The sequence below is a fragment of the Eulemur rufifrons genome, chromosome 6 (genome assembly GCF_041146395.1).
Source record: "Eulemur rufifrons isolate Redbay chromosome 6, OSU_ERuf_1, whole genome shotgun sequence".
In the NCBI taxonomy this organism is placed as follows: Eukaryota; Metazoa; Chordata; class Mammalia; order Primates; family Lemuridae; genus Eulemur; species Eulemur rufifrons.
The window spans coordinates 35,570,507-35,590,300 of record NC_090988.1 but is presented as its reverse complement, the minus strand read 5'-3'; the positions used below and the strand labels follow the sequence as shown (position 1 = coordinate 35,590,300).

Here is a 19,794-nt window from a genome sequence, read left to right as displayed (position 1 = left end):
AATGGATTTTGGTAACTCTTTGCTAAAGGAGATGAATTAGTGACTGGCTTTCTTGTTCTCTTCCAAAGTTTCTTCCAAAAATTTCTTTAATTTTTTAAAATTTTTATCTAAATATCTATGAGAATAAAAAGATCGTAAGGGCTGCAAAGATCAAAAATGGGGCTAGTTCTGTAATTCACAGGCTGACCGTGACTCATTTCACTGAAAAGCAGAAGGAAGTACATTCCAGATGCATGAGCCAGTATGGATGGAAGTGGGAATGAGCACACTATGTGTAAAGGACTGTAAGAAGAATCCCTGTCTGTAGAGCTGGGGTTAGTTTGGGAACAGGTGGGGAGCAAGTGATAGCAGTGACAGGACTAAAAGTGACAAGCCCTGAATATAAGGTATAGAAGTCTGCACTTTGTACTATAAGAAATGTATCCCCCCTAAGTTTTTAAGCAGGGGTGTGACATTATAAAAGTGATGTCAGAGGAAGATTAACCTTAGGGTAGTGTATTACCTGAATTACAGAAAGGCAAGCCTATCAAACATAAGAACTGGAAGACCATAAAGAATGGAAAGTAAAGGGGAAAATGAGCATTTTTAAGAGAGATAACAATTTGATAAAGAGGAAAATAACTTAGCACTTCTCATTCTCTTCCACTGATTCAGTCGACAAACTTTTCCTGAGTACCTAGTACATTCCAGATCCTGAGCTTTAAAAATACAACAGGGAATAAGGCAGTTACGTCTACCCTGAGGGGGCTTATGGTAATACTCTTTCTTCTTTTTTTTTCCCCCAGTAAATTTATTTTTCTTTAAATTCTTGTTTTTATAAACAATTCCCAAGTATTTTTGTAAGTATTTTAAAATATTTTTAATTTGTATTAATGTAGGTTGTAGACTGCTTTAGAATGTTATGCCCTCTCTGTTCCCTAGCATGTTTTCATCACAATAGTCACTGATTTGCTTATCTCCTTTCCCACTACGTGACTCTAAGCTTCATGCAAGCAGACACCATGTCTTACTGGATGCTTTTTCATCAGGACACTCAGAAAATTTCAAGAGTTATTAACTTGGAGATGTTCTTTACATATTTTGAATACAAACCCTTTATCAATTACATGTAATCTTTGCAAGTCTTCTTTCCAAAATGTGATTTCTCTTTTTGGTCTTTGCATATAGAGTCTTTTGTCTTAGTCGATAAATTTTAGCACAATAAAAATAATAATCTTTTCTTTAATTATTAATACTTTTAGGTCTTGTTTAAAATATTCTTCCCGATAGCATATCATAAAGATATTTTCATACATTTTCTTCTAAGAAATTTAAAGTTTTGATTTTCCATTTTAGGTTTTTAATCTAATAAATTCAATTTTTGCATATGTATGAGGTAGGAACCCAACTCCTTTTTTTTTACGGCTAATTTAGCATTGATTACCAAATAGCTCATTCTTTCCCCCACTGATTTGTCATACCACCTCTGTAACATACAGAGTTCCTACAAACACAAGTCGAATCCTGAATTTGACTGACTGATGCTTGTTTTAATTACTTTAGCTTTATGTCTGATTGGGTAAATCCCCCCCCCCACTTCATTTTTCCTCTTGGGTAATCTTGATCTTTTACCCTTGCATATAAATTTTAGGATCACCTAAAATTTTGCGAAGTTCTGCAAAACAAACTTTTGAATTTTTTTAAACCTTCTTTATTTTTCTTTTTCCACTCATTTCCTCTGGGTAAATATTAATTTTGTTTTAAATTATATTCAAGTAACAGGTAGATTTAAAAATATTTTACAGGCTATTGAGTCTATTCATCCATTTATTTAGGTATTCTTTTAGACTCTGTAATAAAGTTTGGTAACTTTCTCCATAAGGTTCTTATATATATTTTTATTAGACTTATTCCTTAGTAATGTACTTTTGTTGCTTTTGTAATTGGGACCTTTTTAAAATCACATTTTCTAAACATTTTTGCTAAGGTACAGTAGCATGATTTCTTTTTTTAAAGTTATCTTGTATCCACAACAGTGCTGAGCTATCTAATTAGTTCTGGTAGTTTGTACGTAGATTTTCTTAGATTTTCCATATAGACAATCATCTGTAATAAAATTTTTGTTTCTTACTTTCATTTATTATGTCATTTGTTCTTTTTTCCTTTCTTATTTTACTGGCTAACACTTCCAGAATAATGTTAAATAAAAGTGATGATAGCAATCATCACCATGTTTCTAAGTTTAAAGGAAATGCTTGTAACATTTCACCATTTAGTATGAGGTTTCAACAACTGTGTTGTTTTGATGGATGTTCTTTATCTGGCTAAAGTTGTTTTTTTACAATTTCTAGCTTTTTACGAGTTGATGCTGGTAAGGGAGGTGGTGGTGTTAATCATAAATAAGTGCTAACTTCAATCATTTCTTCTCTGGTCATGCGTGATAGGCACTGTTCATTGTCTATTTGATATATGCTCTATGAGATTTAACTCATTCTGAATAAATCTGCATATTTTTAGTACATGTCAATATCATACTCATGGACACCGTCCAGATAACAAACAACCTGATTATCTGTGGCCTTTTGTTCTTAAAGAAATATGCATAACATAACAGAAATCCTGAAGAGATTTGCCTGCTTTAATTAAGCTTATTAAATATTTCAGGACAAGGCAGAGCATTAAGAACAAAACCCAAAATATTATACCCTTTATCTCATATATGTACATAAAATATCTAAAATAAAGACATAAAAGAGAAAATACAATTCTATTTTAATATTTAATTCTGAATTGTAGAGAAATATTGATGTAAGTGCAATATCACAGGCTTCAAAAAGAAAGGACATACTACATAGCTTGACTTTTATCTTTCAATCACTACCATTTATGGCACATACTTTAAAGCCCAAAGTTACATAAATTGCAACTTATAAATAAGTAGAGTTGGGCATTTAAATTTTAAAATCCTATATTTAATGGGATTTATTCTGCAGTGAGCAAATAAAAATCACCAGACGTACGTTCCCTAGGTTCTTAGTTCCACTAATTGGCAAACATCAGAAATATGTTCTACTTAAAGAAAGAATAATTGTAAAACTTGCAAGTAGGCCACGCATTGTGGCTCATGCCTGTAATCCCAGCAATTTGGGAGACTGAGGCAGGAGGATCGCTTGAGGCCAGGAGTTTGAGGTTACAGTGAGCTACCATCGAGCCACTGCACTCCAGCCTGAACAACAGAGCAAGACCATCTGTTTAAAAAAAAGAAAAGAAAAAAGATTGCAAATAAATTATTTTTAACTGCATTATTAAAAACTCTATATAAAAGAATTCTACTTTTTAAGTTTTAAAATGAAATCACATAAGTTTTACTGCCAAGCGAAGAACAAATGAAGCAAAGTAAAAACACTCTAAAATTATGTAACTAAGAAAAGCACAATTCAATTTAAAAAGCTTGGATTTGTGCTAAATTTTTCAGAAACACATCTACTGGATTATCTGTATAGGACTTTTTCCCATAACAAACAAAGCTAGCAAGGCAAAAAAGTAATACAAATAAAAGTCCACTTGAATAAACAAAAGTTCAAGATATCAAAACTAGTTCCATCCCCCAATCGATTTTCCATTCTGCTTTATTGATGCAGAGGCAACAAATCTTGTTTGAATACAAAATCCTTAATAGAAAAGGCTTTCACATTTAACTGTTTAATCTACTGAGATACTATCCTTTAAGGAAAGTGCCATTTTACAGTACCTATAGCAGAAAACCTACACAATATTTTTAATGAAATTGTATTAGCCTTTCAATGCATTATGTTCTCCACACTTCTATTTAAAAGCAGTTACTAAAGGAGCTTATAAAATGTGAAGATTCAGGGCAGGAAAAAGCAATGAGGCTACGTGGAGAACTGGAAGCCTAGAGGTTAACCAATTTCAAATCATCTGTGTATGATGATTTTCAAAAATACTGTACCAAACCCCTCAACGCAGAGAGAGCCAAACCATGGTCAGTAAAAAGCAACACACAGCTGTCTGCAGTTAGTTTCACCTATGATTAACTAACACACTATCATTTTACGATTGCTAAAGGTATACACAGTAAAAGCAAAACATCATCAATTAACAAAGTTGAGAGGAAATCAAATTTTATTACAAAATCCTTTTTCTGATTATTTAGAAAAGCATTTGAGTCATTAAAAAAGTAAGATTGAAACCCACTATTTCCATCTCCCCAAAATGTATAAAAGATATTCCTTATTAAGAAATCTCACTTAGCATTTGAAAAACCTTAGCAGCAAAATTATGGGAGGCTAATGTCTCCTAGTAACATGCTATACAGGAGTATGACTGACCTGAGACAAAATAAGGGCAACACCTAGCTGTGTGCTGTTAAGAACACGATTTAACTCACCCCTTCTATTAGGTTTCTCATTTGTCAAATGGGAATAATAGTAACTGTCTCACAAGATTGTTGGGAAAGCTAAAAGAGATGAGACATGTAAAAACATCTACCATAAGAGCAGGCTAGATACTTTTCAATTATTAGGAGCACATGCCTTCTCCCACCCCACCTTCCCCCATCAAAAAAGGCACACATATATTTGAAATCAAGCTGCATTTTTAATATAATGTTACTCATCCATCTCCCTCCAAAAATTGAAAATAAGACTATAAATCAAGTAAATGTATACTTAACAATTAAAGATATCTTTATAATTAAGGAAATGGAGTAACAAGTAGCCTAACATATTAGTTTTCTTTTTTTCTCTGCACCTTTAGGCACTATACTACGGAAAGGACAGTAAACCTTTATTGCCTAAAACCATCTTCTTAATTTGGCAGCTCTCTGTTCATTCATCTAATAAAATTCCCTGAGAGTCCTGCTAAGTTGTGAAGGATGCTGAATTAGCAAGACACTAATGGGGATATAGAGAAACAACTGTTGCAGCATAGAATTGATATATAAATTTAACAGATTCTCTGTGTAACCTAGTGCTAAGGTATCCATATAATTCAGGACACTTGTGTCTCACATTTAACCTGAAGAAACAACCAGCATAAAACAGGCCTATTCCAGACAAACTTGCATGTATGATCACCCTACCCATAATATTATCTCCTATGATACTTAGAGGATGATCTTTTTCTAAAAATTTTTTCTATTTCAGAATATTACAGGGATACAAACGTTTTGGTTACATGAATTGCTTTTGTACAGTCTGAGTCAAAGTTACAAGTGTGTCTATCACCCAGACAGTGTGCATTGTACCCATTAGGTGTGAATTTACCCATCCCCTCCTCCCACATAACACCTGCCTGATTTCCACCGAATTTTACTACCATATGTGTACGTGAGTGTTGATCTATTAGTTCCAATTTAGTGGTGCATACATGTGGTTGTTATTCCATTCTTGCCAATACTTCACTGAAAAGGATGGTCTCCAGTTACATCCAGGTCATTACAAAAGGTATTAGTTCACCATTTTTTATGGCCGAGTAGTATTCCATGGTATACATATACCCACATTTTATTAATCCGTTCATGTATTGATGAGCACTTGAGTTATTTCCACATCTTTGTGACTGAATTCTGCTGCTATAAACATTTGAGTATAAATGTCTTTTTCATAAAATGTCTTTTTTTCCGTTGGGTAAATACCCAGTAGTGGGATTGCTGGATCAAATGGTAGGTCTACTTTTAGTTCTTTAAGTATCTCCATACTACTTTCCATAGAGGTTGAACTAATATGCAGTCCCACCAACAGTGTATAAGTGTTTCCTTCTCTCAGCATCCATGCCAGCACCTGTTGTTTTGGGTCTTTTTGATAAAAGCCATTCTTACTGGAATTAGGTGATATCTCATTGTGGTTTTGATTTGCATTTCCCTGATTAGAGATGTTGAACATTTTGTCATATGTTTCTTGGCCATTAGTCTTTCTTCTTTTGAAAAGCTTCTGTTCATGTCTTTTGCCCACTTTTTAAGGGGGTTGTTTAATGTCTTCTTGCTGATTTGCTTGAGTTCTTCGTAGATTCTTGTTATTAGCCTTTTATCCGATATATAGCATGCAAATATTTTCTCCCATTCTGTAGGTTGTCTATTCACGCTATTGATTGTTTCCTTGCTGTGCAGATGCCTTTTGATTTAATCAGGTCCCATTTATTTATTTTTATTGTTGCTGTGATTGCCTTTGGTGTCTTCTTTATAAATTCTTTGCCTAGGCCAATATCTATAAGAGTTTTTCCAACCTCTTCTTTTAGAATTCTTATAGTTTCGTGTCTTAGGTTTAAGTCTGTTATCTACCATGAATTAATTTTTGTGAGTGGTAAGAGGTACAGATCCTGTTTTAGTCTTGTACATGTGGCTATCCAATTTTCCCAGCACCATTTATTGAATAGGGATTCTTTTCCCCACTGTATGTTTTTGTCTGCTTTGTCAAAGATCAGATGGCAATATGATGATTGTTTTATATCTGGGTTCTCTGATCTGATCCATTGATCTAGGTGTCTGTTCTTGTGCCAGCACCATGCTGTTTTGGTTACTACAGCCTTGTAATACAGCTTGAAGTCTGGTAAAGTGATGCCTCCTGATTTGTTGTTTTTGCTTAAGGTTGCTTTCGCTATTCAGGCTCTTTTCTGGTTCCATATGAAGTGTAGAATTATTTTTTCTAGATCTGTAAAAACTGACATCGGTATTTTAATGGGGATTGCACTAAATCTGTAAATCACTTTAGATAGTATAGATATTTTAATGTTTATTCTGCTAATCCATGAGCATGATATGTTTTTCCATTTGTTTACATCCTCTGTAATTTCCTCCCTCAGTTTTTCATAGTTCTCCCCATTCACATCCTTGGTTAAATATATTCCTAGGTATTTTATTTTCTTTGCTGCTGTTGTATCGCATGTCTGACTTGATTCTCCACTTGACTATTGTTGGTATAGGAATGCTACTGATTTGTGTACATTGATTTTGTAAGCTGAGACTTTGCTGAATTTATTTGTCAATTCCAAGAGTCTCTTGGCAGAATCTTTGGGGTTTTCTAGATATAAGATCATATCATCAGTGAAGAGTGATAGTTTGACCTCTTCTTTCCCCATTTGGATACCTTTGATTTCCTTCTCTTGCCTGACTGCTCTAGGTAGGCCTTCCAACACAATGTTGAACAGAAGTGGTAACAGTTGGCAACCTCGTCTGGTTCCAGTTCTAAGGAGGAATACTTTCAATTTTTCCCCATTCAGCATGATATTGGCTGTGGGTTTGTACATAGCTTGTATTTTTTTATTCATCCAGCCAGCCTATGTCTCTTGAGTGGGGAGTTCAAGCCATTCACATTTATTAAAAGAATTGATCATTGTGATGGGTTTCTGTTCATCCTGTTGAGTAGAACTTTATTGCTTTGCTTTACCACTTGAACCATTATTTTATATGGGCTCTGAGCTTTAGCTTTTGGGTGATTTTACACTGGTGGATTTCTATTGTGCTGATAGACGTATAATATAGATCTGAGTACTTCCTGCAGGGCGGGTCCCATCTTGACAAATTCCCTCAGTGTTTGCTTGTCTGAGAAAGTCTTTATTTCTCCCTCATATCAGAAACTTAGTTTTGCAGGATACAAAATTCTAGGCTAGCCGTTATTCTGTTGAGAAGATTGAGAATGGGGCCCTAGTCCCTTCTGGCTCATAAAGTCTCAGCTGAGATATCTGTAGTTAGTTTGATGAGTTTTCCTTTGTAAGTTACCTGTTGCTTTCACCTTACTGGCTTGTAGGAGTCACTCTTTCATGTTTACTTTGGCCAGTCTGATGACTATGTGTCACGGTGAGTGCCTCTTCATGATGAATCTCACAGGGGTCCTTTGAGCTTCTTATACCTGGATATCTAGATTTCTAGCAAGGCCAGCGAAATTTTCCTCAATTATGCCCTCAAATATGTTTTCCAACCCTTGTGTATTTTCTTCTTGGCTCTCACGGATGCCTATGATTCTTGTGTTAGGCCTCTTTACATAATCCCGTATTTCTTGTAGGTTTTGTTTGTTCCTCTTATTTCTGAATTCTTTCTCTTTGACTGACTTGTCTAACTCATAGATGTTGTCTTCAAGCTCTGATATGCTTTCTTCTGTCTGATCCAGCCTATTCTTACAGCTTTCCACTATGTTTTGTATTTCCTTGAATGAATTTTTCATTTCCAGAAGTTCTGTTTGATTTTTTTTTAATAATTCGACTTCCTTTGTAAATTTTTCATTCATTTCCTACACTGTTTTTGTGGTTGGGGGTTGGGTTTCTATTTTTTATTGTATTTCATTGAGCTACCATATAATCCTATTTGAAATTTTTCAGATGTCATTTTAATCTTTCCGTTTTGGCTGGTATCCACTGGTAAAAAATTATTTTCTTTGGGGGTATCATTTCACTCTGATTTTCATGCTTCTGGAGTTCTTTCACTGACTCCTTTCTCATCTGGCCTCTCGGTCAAGACCTGGGGGTGCTAGGCCCAGCTTATGGGCTTGTCTCTAGGTCCCCAAAGATCAACCCCTGAGCATGCCAGGGAGAGGAGTGTTTCTCATCCTGAGCTGCTGTCTGGTGTACCTGTCAGGTTACCTCTGATGTGCTGTCTTCCCCACTTCCCAAGAGTGTGTAGTGAGTTAGGTCCCCCAGCTTAATCTCAGTGACGGTGGATGGTACTTGTGAGCACGAGTCAGCTGCTCCCTGTTTGCTTGAGTTGGAAGGTGCCTATGCTTAGCTACGGGGTTGTTCCCCATCACTGACTGATGTTTACCAGGAAGAGCCAGCTGCTGAGATGGTCTTTTGTGCCTGTGGTAAGCTCTGGTTCCCCAGGTGGGGCATACAAATGCCCCAAGCTTTAGGAGGGACCCTGTAGCTCCCAGGGTTTGCTTGATCTCCACTCCCCCTGAGGTGAGGGATGGAGCGAGACAATTGTGGCTGGATTGCGGAAGTCTGCAGGCTTAGAAGATGATCTTTTACCAGAAGAAACAAAAAAGTACTTTATTATCTTTTTTTTTTGTAAAAAATAGTAAGTATACCTAATGCCCAGATCTTGCTTTCTAGTAGCATTCCCCCCAAAAAGGAACCAGGGCTCCTTGGTAAAATGGATGATGATTCTAGAACTGAGGCAGGAAATATACATGAGGAACCTGAAGCATCTTGTAGTGCCAGAAAATAAGGAAGTACTCAAAAAAATACTATGATGATGGGAGTATGTCAAAGGGACACAAGAGCTGACTAAAAGAACTCAATTTGGAGTTGGAATAATGTGAGCAATAAAGTAGTTCTGGATTGTAATGAAAAGTATAAAATATATATCCAAGAACCTATAATGAAATAAATAATTACATTAATCAAAAAATGGGGGCAAAGAAACAAATCTCTTTCACGCAGAATTCCAAAAACTGTATTAGATATTCCAACTTTAAGGAGGCAGAGAGTAACTGCCCACTCCTTAAGTGAGGGCTGTGAATAGCAATTTTTTTCTAAAGAGTATGATATAGGGAGAAGTGTGGAAAAGAGTACTGACAGGGAAAAAAAACCTAACACTACCTCAGCCATGTGATCAAGGTGAACGTCAACCGTGATAAATCGTGTTAACAGTATGTACCTTTGATATAATGTGATGAAATGGCCCTGTACTTCTGTGATCTTAACTCCTCAAAATACATAACCCCAGTTCAATAATGGGTAATACATCAGACATTGACAAAATAGCTAACCAGTACTCTTGAAAACTGAGAGTCATCAAAAACAACAAAAGTCTGAGAAACCCTCACAGCGAAGAGGAGCCTGAGGCAACATTACAAAATGTAATGTGGTATCTTGGGTGGGATCCCGGAACAAAAAGGACACTAGGTAAAAACTAAGGCTATCTGAATAACGTATGGACTTTAGTTAATAATAATCTATCAATACTGATTCATTACGTGAAACAAATGTAAGATGCTAAGAGTAGGAGAAACTAGATGGGAAGCATATGATAAACCTATACTATCTTTGTAATTCTTCTGTAAATCTAAAATTGTTCTAAAATAAAAGGTTCATCTCATAAAATTTTTTTAAATTATAATATTTTATATACAGAATAATACTATGGCTCTCAGTTTGTCCAAATGTAAGCCACTCACTCATTATTTATGGTGTCCTGAGGAAATAAAGGGGTTTTACATGCAGGGAGGTTGACAGTGGAGAGGCCTCCTTCTCCTATCCAATTTCAGCATCCTGCAATGTACTACAGTTCACACGTATGTCTAGTTAATTAATTTAATTAAACACTCACAAGACTACACAAATGGTTTAAAACATCCCAGACAAGAAACAACAGGTAGAATATAACATTAATAAAGCAGGTATAGGCAAGTAGCAAAAGTGACATTTCTTCATTCCTAGTATGAGTTCTTTATCAGTCACAATATGTGGCTAGAAACAATGACGTTTTTAACTAACAAGATCTAACCAAAAGTAGTCCAAAACATTTCAAAACTATCAAGAAGTCTATACGCCCTTAGTGGATTTTTATTAACATAATGAACAAGCAAAACTTAGATACCTATATATTTTTTAAAGAGTAACAAGGAGAAGCAACAACAGATTTGTAACCATTATTGTTAACAATGAACCCTGCCTTAAATGGATGTTATGATTCAAGATAATGGCTAATGGTATCATGAAGCCTTCAAGATTAGCACAACATATATCCAGATTATAAAAATAAGCCTTTATAATTTTTATTGATGTTTTAAATCATGTTATACCCAATCTAATATTTTATGAAACTTCACAAAAGGTAATGCAAATATACAAAAGTCTTCACGGATGTTTCTAATCTGTCTTTTTATATTTGTGGAATTCTATTTTGAAAATGAAATGGATGAAAAATATACATGTATCCTCAATATATGCTTAACAGCAAATGACTTCATTCATGAAAACAATGTTTGAGTTAAAACTGTATAAATGTAACCATTAAGAAAGCAGATATTTAATAGGAAAAAAGATCTGAAGTGCTGTCTACATGTGAATATGTTACAAGGAGAAGACACCCTCACCAGACACTGGATCTGCCAGTGCCTTGATCTTGGATTTCCCAGCTTCCAGAACTATAAGAAATAAATGTCTATTATTTTAGAAAAAAGATTATGAAGTAAGGTTAAAGGGTTAGCACCACACATGAAATTACTTTTGTCCATTGTTTATGGGCAAGGGGTTGTAGAAAAGCAGATGAATCCAGAAATGTACAAAGTGCTACAGGATATCGGTGATGTGGTTAATTTCATAGAAACAAGAACCTTAATAAATGGAGAAATACTTACAAAATATAATGAGATGTGTAGGAACTACCACACAGTGTTTAAGTGACTTAGCTCCTGAACTGGACTGCATGGGCTGGAACACTGGCAATAGAATTTATTAGCTATGAGACCTTGGCACGTTGCTTAGTCTCTATGAGTTATTATCATCTGTAGAATGGTGACAGAATTGGTGGAGTTTTACAAGAGATAATTCATATACACCATTCTGAACAATGCTTGGCACTTAGTGAGCACTCAATAAAAGTTAGCTATTGTTGGCCATTATTATGGGAGTAACCATGAAAATCTTTCATAACATAAAGAAATTCATTAATTATCTTTTGGCAAAGAACATAAGTTATCAACCTTAGAGATAAATTACACATTTTTCTTTTACAAATAAGTAAGCATTCCAAATTTGCTGGCCTATTCTATTTTACTGACTGAAGTCTATGAAAATACTCCATCAATATCTGCTTAATTAAAGGTTATATCATAGTGTTGGCCACAAATACCTAACAGAAAGTCCTTCATCAAAGTTTTAAAATAGTATACATACCCTCAAATCAGGAGAAAAGTTGTCTGCAGAAGTTGAAATGGAATCTGATGATACAACAGAAGCTGATTTTGTATGCACTGAATTCTCTGAATGAGAAGTGGAGGCACTACAAAATATAAAAGTACAGTATGTTTGAAAAATGGGGGCTTTAAAGACAAATTTCAGACATTTTCTTTACTATAACTCCATTATTTATTAAAACTTCCATTGCCAAGTCGTGCTACCTACTTTGCCTATTTAATCTTATCTCTGAATACTGATAATACAAATTCCCTATACCTGCAGTGGGGGGGGGGGGGGGGGTGGATCAAGTGTTCTTACCACCCATGTTTCCTGTGTACAGACTTTCCCAAAACTCATAAAAACACTCCAGGCTAATTCCTTATTTTTGTCCATCCATCCATTCATTCATCCAAAGGACATTCATTGAGTGGTCCAATGTACAAAACAACTATATCAGGCACTGGGAGATAAATATAATGTAGTCTTTATGTTCATGGAGCTCATGAGCTTGCGGCAAACATAGACAAGTAAATAAATGGTACGATGTGATAGTGACTCTACACATACACTCATACACACAGACAACACATAAGCACATACAGCTTTGGGATAAAAGAAAAGGACGCAGCTAACTCTAGCCAGCAAGTTCGGGGAAGACTTCACAGAGAAGATGATATTTGAGTCTTGAAAGATAGGAAATCGTCAAGCTGACAAACAGGTAAGCAAATTCCAAAAACAAACAAAAAGCACTGCAAAGGTATGAAGTATCAAAACACACAGAACACTTGAGAAACTACAAATAATACAACATGGCTCAATGTGTATAAGTGCAATAAATGATGCTGAAAAGATAGGCCGGTCATGGTAACTTGTATCTTCCTACCATATCAAATTCTATACTTTAACAAGCCTGACTAACAAGATATTTAAGCCTGACTTAAATATCTACTTCTTCCATTATACCAAGTTATCACAGTCTACAGTTACTTTTATTTTCTTAAATTTCTATAAAACTTTCAATACTTGATCACATACTGTCTTCGACTGCTTAGTGATTCCAAATATGTACGTTTTGTCTCACTAAATTTTAAGTGTTAATAAGAAAAGCAAGAATTGCCTTTATTTCTTTTTTATTTTCCACAAAACCTTCTTCAGTGTCTATGTATACTGTTAACCTACTTTAGTGTCTGTGTATACTTTTAACATGTATTATGTTTGTTAAATTAAAAAACATACTGACAATATGTCACAAACTGAATGATTGATATCATTTCCTTTTATCAGTAAAGGAAAATTAAAATTATTTAAGGTAAGAAAACCAATGGTGGAAAAACCTCAAACACTTTGAATTAAATCTTAAAGTTCAGATTTCAAAAATATGTTTTTCTATAGCTCCATACCCAACATATTAAGCCTCCCTTACACCAAAAGTCAAAATTTTTTCATCAGGTTTTGATGAAATACTTCATGTTAGGTTGTGATAATATTTAAGAACCACATTTTAGTTTTAAAATAAACTCATCCATTGTAAATGATCATAAACCTATCTATAACAATAACCAAATTATTTATACAATGTGAAAATCACTTCCCCAAAAAAGAAATTGTCACTTAACTTCAATGGATGAAAAATGGTATTCCAGTGAGAATGCATCACAATATTTTTTTCATGCAAATGCAAACACCCCTTTTATTTACTATTTCAAAGTATATGTGGTTATTTGTTTATATCCAACAACCTATAATATTATACAAAAGAGCAGTCATAAGAAATTGTACTATCTAGTTTTATAATGTAAATAAAGAAAAATAGGTAGGCTGATAATGCTTTTCTTTTTTGATAGCTAACTTCTGACTGATGAAATGCCATCTGCATTAAAATAACAGATAAAATAAACTTTATCACACTAGTTTAACAGATATTAATAGCTTCCTGCTCCAAACAGATTCCCTTTTTGTCCCTGACTTTGACCAGGGCAGTTTGTGCCCAGCCCAAGATGACAGCCTTGCTTTTGTTTTTCTTGTGGCTAGGAGGGACATGTGACACAATTTTAGTCAATGAGATTTAGTGGGAAGTCTGCTAATGGTTATAGAAACCATTTATTTTCTTTATACGGAGGAGCAGAAACAGCAGGGCAGTCCTTATCCTTTCTTACTTTCTCTTGCCTGAAATAAGAATGGAAACATTGGAAATACAGCAGCCACCTTAAAACATGAGCAACACGCTTGGCTGCCAAGGACAGGGAGCCAAACAAGATGAGCGTATGTCCTTAAAGCATCATTGGACCAACAACTCTTTAACTGTGGAATTCCTGTTATGTAAAATAAATGACTGGACCAGGTGACATATGCCTGTAGTCCCAGCTGCTCAGGAAGCTGAGGTGGGGGGATTGAGCCCACGAGTTCGAGGTCAGCCTGGACAATATAGTGAGACCCCATCTCAAAATAAAAATAAAATAAATACTATATCAATGAAAATTAAATAAATGAACTTCAATTATTAAAATTACTGTAATAGAGTTTTCTATTCTACACAAACACAATTCTAACTGATATAAGCAATCAACACCTTATAAAGTGTATTTGGAGAAAGTTCGAATGTATAGTGCCACTTTTTATGTATATTACCTTCTGAAAGAACAGAAGAAACTCTTAAAGGCAATAAAACATGATTTGAAATTATAGGTACTTTATTATCTAGAAAAATAATATTGACAGAAAGACTATTGTAGCATGTAGCACCAAGAAACCAAATGGCTCCTTAGAATCAAAGTATAAGGTAAATAAATATAAGAGAAATAAAATAACAAATCCAGACACTGCAACTAATACTTTGTAGTCTCAGATTTGAAGAATCAGTTTTTCAAGCAAAAGTGTGGTAAAATAGCCTTTAATTATTGACTTCTCTTTTCAGACACACATAAACATGGGTAACCAGTCTACAAAAGGTTTTAAACTCCAAGCAAACAATGAGGAGCTGGAGGGGGCACAGGAGAAGGGATATATCATAGTACTGGTCTTGTGATTATGGCAGAAAACATACACACAGAGAGACCAGCAGAACTGGTGAAAATTCTCCTGGTATAAACATGAAGTCTGAGTAGCAGCTACTCAGACTGAAGGTGGCCACAGGCATGCTGTAATGCAGAGCCCTATTTTTTGCAGTTGTTTTTTTCTTCTGTCATACTGGCTCTGTGCGTGCTTCTGATCACCATGGCTACTGGTACAACACACTAATTTCCACTGCTTTTTTCCCATTTCTCCCTTGCTCATCTTGGAATCAAGCTCTCTCTGTTTACCTTTTATAAACTGTTCTTCAAACAAGCTCTGTATTTCCCGAAATTCATGCCCTTGCTTCATGCCGTTCCAAAATAGAATGTTCCTTTACCTCAATATATTTATTAACATCCTACCTACCCTTTCAGATCCAGTTAAAAAACTAGCTTCTCTAAGAAGTCTTCCTCGGGTCTTCCAGCTGGAGCTAAAACACTCAGTCTTCTACATTTTCATAGACTTTGTCTATAACTGCACTTAACACTGTACACTTAGAGAAGAAAACTTTAGTTACATGGTCACCTCCTTTGTAAACTATAAACTGCTAGAGAGTAAGAATCTTATAATTGACAAGGCATTTGAACTTAGAGCAAAGACTGCAGTCTATTAACCTCATTAAGTAACCAATACCACTTTGGTCCTCAGATTTCCTAGGCCCACAAATTTCCCTACAGTCAACTGAAATATTCCTGTTATACCTGCCAACCTAAGTTTCTCCTCAAAATGCCACACCTTCTAGTCAACTCTCTGTTACATATGTTCATTACCATATTACTGCTTTTCCTCCATGCACCTTCTCTGTTCAAGTCTTCCTTCAACTACTAACTCTCTTCCTAAGCTTTATACTGATATATTTATTCCACAGTGAATAGCCACCACTACTCACTCCCCAACATCTTCAACAGGATTCTCTGGTCTACCTCTCTGCCTCAATTGACATCCCTCCCAGGAATCCACTTCACTGCAGCCTTTAACAGAATAGACTCTTTTCTTTACCCACATCTAATAAAGCCCAAAGATGAAATGAACATTTTCCCAGGTCAATTGTCATGCGTTTTACACTAGTGTTACTTTCCCACCTTTGTATATAAAAGCCTTCTTCCTCTGAGGGGCTCTTCAGTATACAACCTCCATGTTACTATCATCCCCCTACCTTTTAATCACTCCTCCTTACTCACTAAGGGTTTTGTCATCTGGCTCACTTTCTTCTCTAACATTTCTTTCTACGACAAAACTGCCATCATCATGGGAATTTTACTGTCCATGACAATAAACTGTCAACCACATAGCTCAAAATCTCTCAATTCCTACATCTTTCATCCACATTCCCACTTAGGCAATGTGCATCTGTAGTCACACCCTGGACTTTATCATTTCTGGGAATTACTCTGCCTCTATAATCTTAAACTCAAGGAAATTAATCTCTAATCAGGTGCTTACCCTTTCCACAATATCTCACTTTCTTAACTTTTCCTTTACCCAATCTTCAACCTAGTGGAGATAACCTCTCCATTTTTCATTGCCCTTCATGATTCACTGTTCTCCCTTGCCCACTTTACTTGCCTTCCTAAGTCTCAGTGTCCTTATATCCTTATCCATTTGCCACCACTACCCTGCTAATTCCTAAATATGGATCAATATAACCATCTACCTTCTCCATTACTAAAGCTTGGCTACCAGTGAAGGAAATTTTCAAATTGGGGCCACTTACAGTTAGAAACATCAGCTAGGCCCAACACGGTGCTCAGTGACGCTCCCATTTCCAAGTGATTGGTTTAACCCATAACCATCTTTTCCTCAAACCTATCACATCCGATCAATCCAAAGTCCTGAAAGCCCTGTATCCCCTTCTCCATCGTAATTTTCTTTTCTTTCTTTCTGGTTTTTTTTTTTTTTTTTGAGACAAGGTCTTGCTCTGTCCTCCATGCTGGAGTGCAGTGGTGCGATCAGGGCTTACTGTAACCTCTAACTCCTGGGCTCAACTGGGCTCAAGTGATCCTTCTCCCTTAGTCTCCCAATTAGCTGAGACTATGTGCACCACCATGCCTGGCTTATTTTTTTTTTCCTTTGGTATAGACAGAGTCTCACCATGCTGCTCTGGGTGGACTCAAACTCCTGACCTCAAGTCATTCTCCTGCCTCAGCTTCTCAAAGTGCTGGGAATACAAGCATGAGCCACTACGCCAGACTCTCTTTTTACTGTCTTAACACCACTTCCCTGAACTACTGCAATTGACTCCTTTCTCCTACTCATCCAATATATTATCCCAAACCAATACCAAAGTGATCTTTCAAAAATACAGATCTGATATCACTCTCCTGCTTAAATCTTCAGTGACTCCTCATTGCCTATAGAATCAAGCCCAAACCTTAGCATAACACTCACAGTTTTCCATGATCTGCCCTTGTTCTATATATCCAGCTGTAGCTCTCACTCATCAGGAGCCATTGGGAATGGCTTGCGGATTTCCTAAATTCTCTAGGCATTTCATGCCTCTATACCTCTGACAACCATCCTATAATGCCCTTCATACTCTTCCATGCTCTCTTTGTCTCATCCACCTTGTAGACATAACTATTTCTTCCTTTACTGTACCCTCTGTACATATTTCTATCATAACACCTGTAACATTTTATTGCATTTACTCAACTACAAGCTCCTTTCCTCACATTTTGTTATTTACTATTCCAATATGCTTTCTTTACCACAAAAGATTGTTTTCCCATGTTCTCACACTAAAGCATTACTGTAAAGTGTTCAAGAAAGAATACCTGGCACATGTAGCTATTATTATTTATGGTAACTGAGTGTTATTACACATGTATTACCCACCAAAGTCACATTTGTTAAAGCAAATGATAATGGCAAAAGATAGGAGGCAAGAATTATAATTAGAGGCCTAATGTTTACCAAATAAGAAATTATGCCTCTTGGACAGTATTATGTTGGAAGTATTATAAAAATAAATATTATTCCCACTATGGAAGGATATGTCTTGGCATTGTAAATGTAGTTTCAAAATGAATATGTCATAAAAGATGAAACAAACCAGTTTCTCTTGAAATTCTCAAGTAAAAGAACTCCAGTTTTAAATGGATAGCTTGAAATTATTTTCTTTCAAAGAAAGTTACAAAGAAAGTTCTAAACTTCTAAAAAAGTACTAAAAAGAACAAGACTGTCCCATGAAAGAGGGTACATGATTATATCATCAACAATTACCTTTCTCTGAAAAAAATGAGTAGAAATTGAATGTTCATTTTGCCTATTAGTTTTCTACAGAACTGTATCTCCCAAAACTGTTTACTCCAACTTGACAGATACTCCAATCGCACCAGATAATTTCTGTAAAGAAACAGTTTATATCTTCCTTTCATCCTTTCTTCCTTTCTTCACACTAAATATAACTTTTCTCTCCCATTTTCACATCTTCTTTCTCTAGCTCAGTAAGCCTTGGCTGAGTATAGACAAAATCAGCTCACACCTACATTCACTCAGACACGGCAATCTCAGCTCTTTTTAATAGATTATTAATATACAATCTGTAATAATCTTTAATAATCTTTAATAATCTTGTCTACAAGGATAACTTTTTTCAAGGATCGCTCCAACAATCCCTTTGCACTTGTATTCACTGTGATAAAGATGCTTGCACTAGCACCCAATGGCCTCTGAATCAAATTAAATCTCATAATCACAGCTTTCAGAGTGTCAAGGATCTTCCCCAATGATCCACGATACCTAATTGTAGCACAAGCTTACATTTCACTCCAGCTAGGCAAACCTGTCCCTGAGAATCAGACTCCTCTTACTTTCTGCTTTGAATGTCTTTTATTTTAGTCTCCAAATACTCTTCCCTTCTGACCAACCATGGCTTTTGCCACCTAAAATCTCTATTGAAGGTTCATTTTCCACAAAAAAGGTCCTAAGTTATTCTTACTGGTTCCTTACAATGAATCCAGTCATTTCAAGAATCTCTGCATTTGTATTCAGTTATAGGCATGTTTATATTGATTCATTATCTAGTGCATATAAATTTTAACAATTACTAAGCCCTTTTTATATACAAAACATTGAGTTATGGAAGAGCCTCTGCACTTGAGATTTCTGCCCAGAAAGAGACACTCACTATACCATGTAAGCACATTAGTAATGCCATGAGAAGTATAAACAAGGGCCAGGAGAAGAAAATTCAAGGGAAATGGTAATAATTATAACTAGAGGAAGCCAAGTAATGTATTATGTTTAACCATTTGAAATTGCTATTGTTATGGGTCAAATGGTCAAATATCAACTATATCAGATGGCTCAATGCGATAAAATGAAGAAAATAGAAGAAATTGAGCCTGGGCCTTTAAGGAACACGAGGCTCAGATTAGGCAAATTACCAGCATGCACATAAAAAGGAATAGAAAAGAAATAAAAATAAAGAACTTGAGAAAGTATAGGGCACATTTTGTGAATAATAAGTTATGTACTTAAACTGTACAAAGTGCTAAAAAAGTAATCTCATGAATCCTAAGTGCCAAGCTTAAAAGCCTGGCTAGTAAAAGGCAAGGCACACAATGAAGTAGCACTTCACACACACCATAGTGACTATAATAAAAAAGAAAACCAAAATAGCAAGTGTTGGCAAAGATGTGAAGTAATTAGAACACTCATACATTGCTGGTGAGAATGTAAAATGGTACAGCACTTTGAAAAACAGTCTGGCAGTTCCTTAAAAGGTGAAATACAAGGTTACTACATGACTCAGCAATTCCACTCCCAAGTATACACTGAAGAGAAATGAAAATCTATTTCCACACATAAAAACACATGAATGAACATGAATATGTACATGAATGCTTATGGCAGCTTTATTCATAATAGCCCATAAGTAGGAACAGCCTATGTCATTTCCCTGCTTAA

The 19,794-nt window shown here is 35.5% G+C and overlaps 1 protein-coding gene across 1 annotated transcript in view; it reads right to left on the bottom strand.

The window, feature by feature from the left end:
• The window catches only part of MTMR2 (myotubularin related protein 2), a 104,414-nt gene that overhangs the window by 53,378 nt on the left and 31,242 nt on the right, over positions 1-19,794 (bottom strand). The window contains exon 2 of the mRNA XM_069469039.1: positions 11,830-11,935. Within this exon, the coding sequence (XP_069325140.1) occupies positions 11,830-11,935 (106 nt within the window). The remainder of the gene's footprint in view (positions 1-11,829; positions 11,936-19,794) is intronic.